Source organism: Galeopterus variegatus, unplaced genomic scaffold (genome assembly GCF_000696425.1).
Source record: "Galeopterus variegatus unplaced genomic scaffold, G_variegatus-3.0.2 Scaffold1271, whole genome shotgun sequence".
Taxonomy (NCBI): Eukaryota; Metazoa; Chordata; class Mammalia; order Dermoptera; family Cynocephalidae; genus Galeopterus; species Galeopterus variegatus.
In genome coordinates, this window is record NW_007727382.1 from 36509 (window position 1) to 39577 (window position 3069).

The window sequence follows — 3069 nt, forward strand, 5'->3', positions numbered from 1 at the left end:
GTGGGAGAGAATATGGAAATTGGGAGAAACTACAGAAGTATGGGTGGAAAGAAGCCTGAAAGGGAATGGTCAGGTGGAGAGAAAATCTGAAAACAGGTGTCCCAGAAAGATCAACAATGTCTAACACTGGAGAGAAGACTTCAAAATATCTACTGGATTTAATGACGAGGAAGTTCCTTGTCCTGGGAGGGAACAACCCCTAATTGAATTCACTGGAAAGATGAATGGGAGTCAAGAAAGTGGGTGGAGTAAAAGTGGACAATTCTTTCAAGTCCTTTCACCTGTGAAGAAGAGGACAGAAATAAGATGATAGAGACAGATGGGGAATGACAGATTTAAGAATAAGGCTCTATAGCTTTATAAAGAATAAGGCTCTATAGCTTTATAAAGAATAAGGCTCTATAGCTTTATAAAGAATAAAGCTCTATACTAGAATATGTATAAATAGTAATGGGGAAAAGCCAATGTAGAGGGAATGTTTGTAGATAAAACATTTATGGGAGTTTTAATGGGGACACTGAGAAGATAGGCACGGATGGAATCCAGAGCACAGGTGAGATCTGGGGCATCTAGACGTCTTTTTTTTTTATCCTTTTCTGGCTATTTTGAAATATACAATACAATATTATTAGTTATTGTCACCCTAGAGCACCAGAACTTATTCTTCCTATCTAACTGTAATGTTGTAACTTCGTACTGTCTCTCCATCTTTCCCTGGCCTCCCCTCACTGCTTAGAAGTCTTTTTAGTAAGCCAGATCATTGCGCTTTTAAAATTAAAGCACATGCAAAGTTACCTTTGAAAATAATATGGTCAATCTGCAAAAGCACTCTGAAAAAGGGAAGCACCTCTCAAATTTAAAGAAAATATTATATGTTAATCAACTATATTTGGATGGTTAAAGGATTACTATCAACCTATGAGTCAAGTAGTGCAGGACTTGAATTTTTTCTGGATATTCCATTAGCGTAGTACTTATGTAATCTATAAAAAGTAGCTAACTTAAAGGTCCAAAAATGTAACCTAGTTTATATTCATTATATAGCTCATTCCCTTAAGTTTTCATGCACTTGGAAGAAAATTTAGCTTGAAACAAAATATCTTTGTTTTTTTCTACTAATTGAAAATGGGACTGTTAAGAGAGTTTTGTTTTTTCCCCTAATAAGTGAGTAATAGGAAGAAAAAAAGAGACTTGGTGTGTCTAAACAAAATATCTTTGTTTTTTTCTACTAATTGAAAATGGGACTGTTAAGAGAGTTTTGTTTTTTGTTTTTTCCCCTAATAAGTGAGTAATAGGAAGAAAAAAAGAGACTTGGTGTGTCTAAATGGCGACAGTGGTGGAAAGTAAAGTGCTCATTAGTATTTTTCTCAAGTCTCCACATTCCAGTGATACCATTTTATGTCACCTATCATCCTATTTTAAAATCCCCTTTACAGCTTGGGGCACGGATAACTTTACTATATGTTTTTAGTATCATAACCAGATAATTAGTTTCCTGTAAGTCAATACCTTGTGAAATAGAATATATGGTCACATTTATTGGATTTATAAAGCATTTGGCAATTAATAAAATGTTTTCACATTACGTTACTTTTTAAGGCCCATTATCTGAAGAATTCAAACTGCTAGATAATGACAACCCATTTTACAGATATCTAAATCAAAGGCCAAAATTACAAATGACATTTAAACTATGTGCTAACATGTACTGGGTACAAATATAACATACTGCCATAATGGCATTCATATTTCAAAGCTGACATTTACTGGCCAACTATTCTGTTACTGATAGTATTGTACTGTTCTTAATTGCTTAATATAATTTTTCATGCCATATACTGCTTCCCTCAATGCTATATAGATTTAATTCCTAATATTCCAAAATGCATTTAATTAAAAGCAATCTACAAGTAAATTAATAAAAAATTTACCATTAGAACAAAATATTGACTTCTTAAAATAAAATTTCTCTAAATTTTTCTTTAATTTTTTTCTAATTGGAAAATTAAATAGCCATTTTTGTATTTGTTTTCTTTTAGTTTTTTTAATGAGTAAGATAAACCAAAAGTATATAGGATTTTGTAGAATTCATTGAATATTACTTTTTAAAAGCTTACTGTTATTTTATTTTGACTCACTACTCATAAATGAAATGTGCATAGATTTCCCTCTAAGTTAATAAGGCTACATTATAAAAAACATTATTTGTATTTTAATAATAAAATATATAATATGGACATAAAATATAAATGCATATAAATATATTATTACTTAGGTACATCAGTTAAATTGATTAGCATTTAGTTGATCAATAAATAACAGACCAAATGTGAAATAATTCTTCTTAGTTTGATACTTCCAAGTTGAATTATTTAAGATATGAGGGAATACACACAATAATATATCCATTCTTGTCGTTCATTCAGAGGCATTACATGTTGACAAACCTGCACATAAAAATAAAAAGCTTTTACTTTCCTTCTATGTATTATTTTAGACCTTTTGTAAAAAAAATCCCTGTGCAAATAAAATTCTATAGTATTTGTCCTTAGCAGGGACTGGCAATCTATGATCCGAAGTCTAACAGGAAAATCCAATCCAAATCCCACCTTAAAACAGTAGTTTTTAGTTCGTGTGTGTGAATGTGGGTAAAGAAGGGTGGTGGAGAGCAGAGTAAATATCTTTTCCTTGCTAAGCCTAGAGAATTATCTAAAAATCTTAACTGGAGAAATAGAAAAAATAATCTCTCTTTATCTTCTTCTAGAATGTTTTAGGATCTCATGGACAGAAAGGAGAAAAAAAAGGGTAAGAATAGAAAGCTTTCTCTTTTTCTCCTTCACTAGACCCTGAGAATATACTGATCTGTCCCTGCCTTTGAGTTCCTAGCTAAATCAGAAATCCAGAGTTCTCCTACCACCAGAACTATAGCTCTTCCTGGCTCTTGACTTGGTTGCTTATCTAAAACTTAGAGGCATTTTCTCTCTCTCTCTTTTTTTTTTTTTTTTTTTTTTTTAAAGATGACCAGTAAGGAGGGGATCTTAACCCTTAACTTGGTGTTGTCAGCACCAC

The 3069-nt window shown here is 31.9% G+C and overlaps 1 protein-coding gene across 1 annotated transcript in view; it reads right to left on the bottom strand.

Moving 5' to 3' along the window:
- Positions 1–2033: 2033 nt before the first annotated feature.
- Positions 2034–3069, bottom strand: part of EFCAB7 (EF-hand calcium binding domain 7) — a 44132-nt gene continuing 43096 nt past the window's right edge. The window contains exon 14 of the mRNA XM_008575988.1: positions 2034–2447. Coding sequence (XP_008574210.1) covers positions 2373–2447 — 75 coding nt within the window. The 3' untranslated portion in view covers positions 2034–2372. The remainder of the gene's footprint in view (positions 2448–3069) is intronic.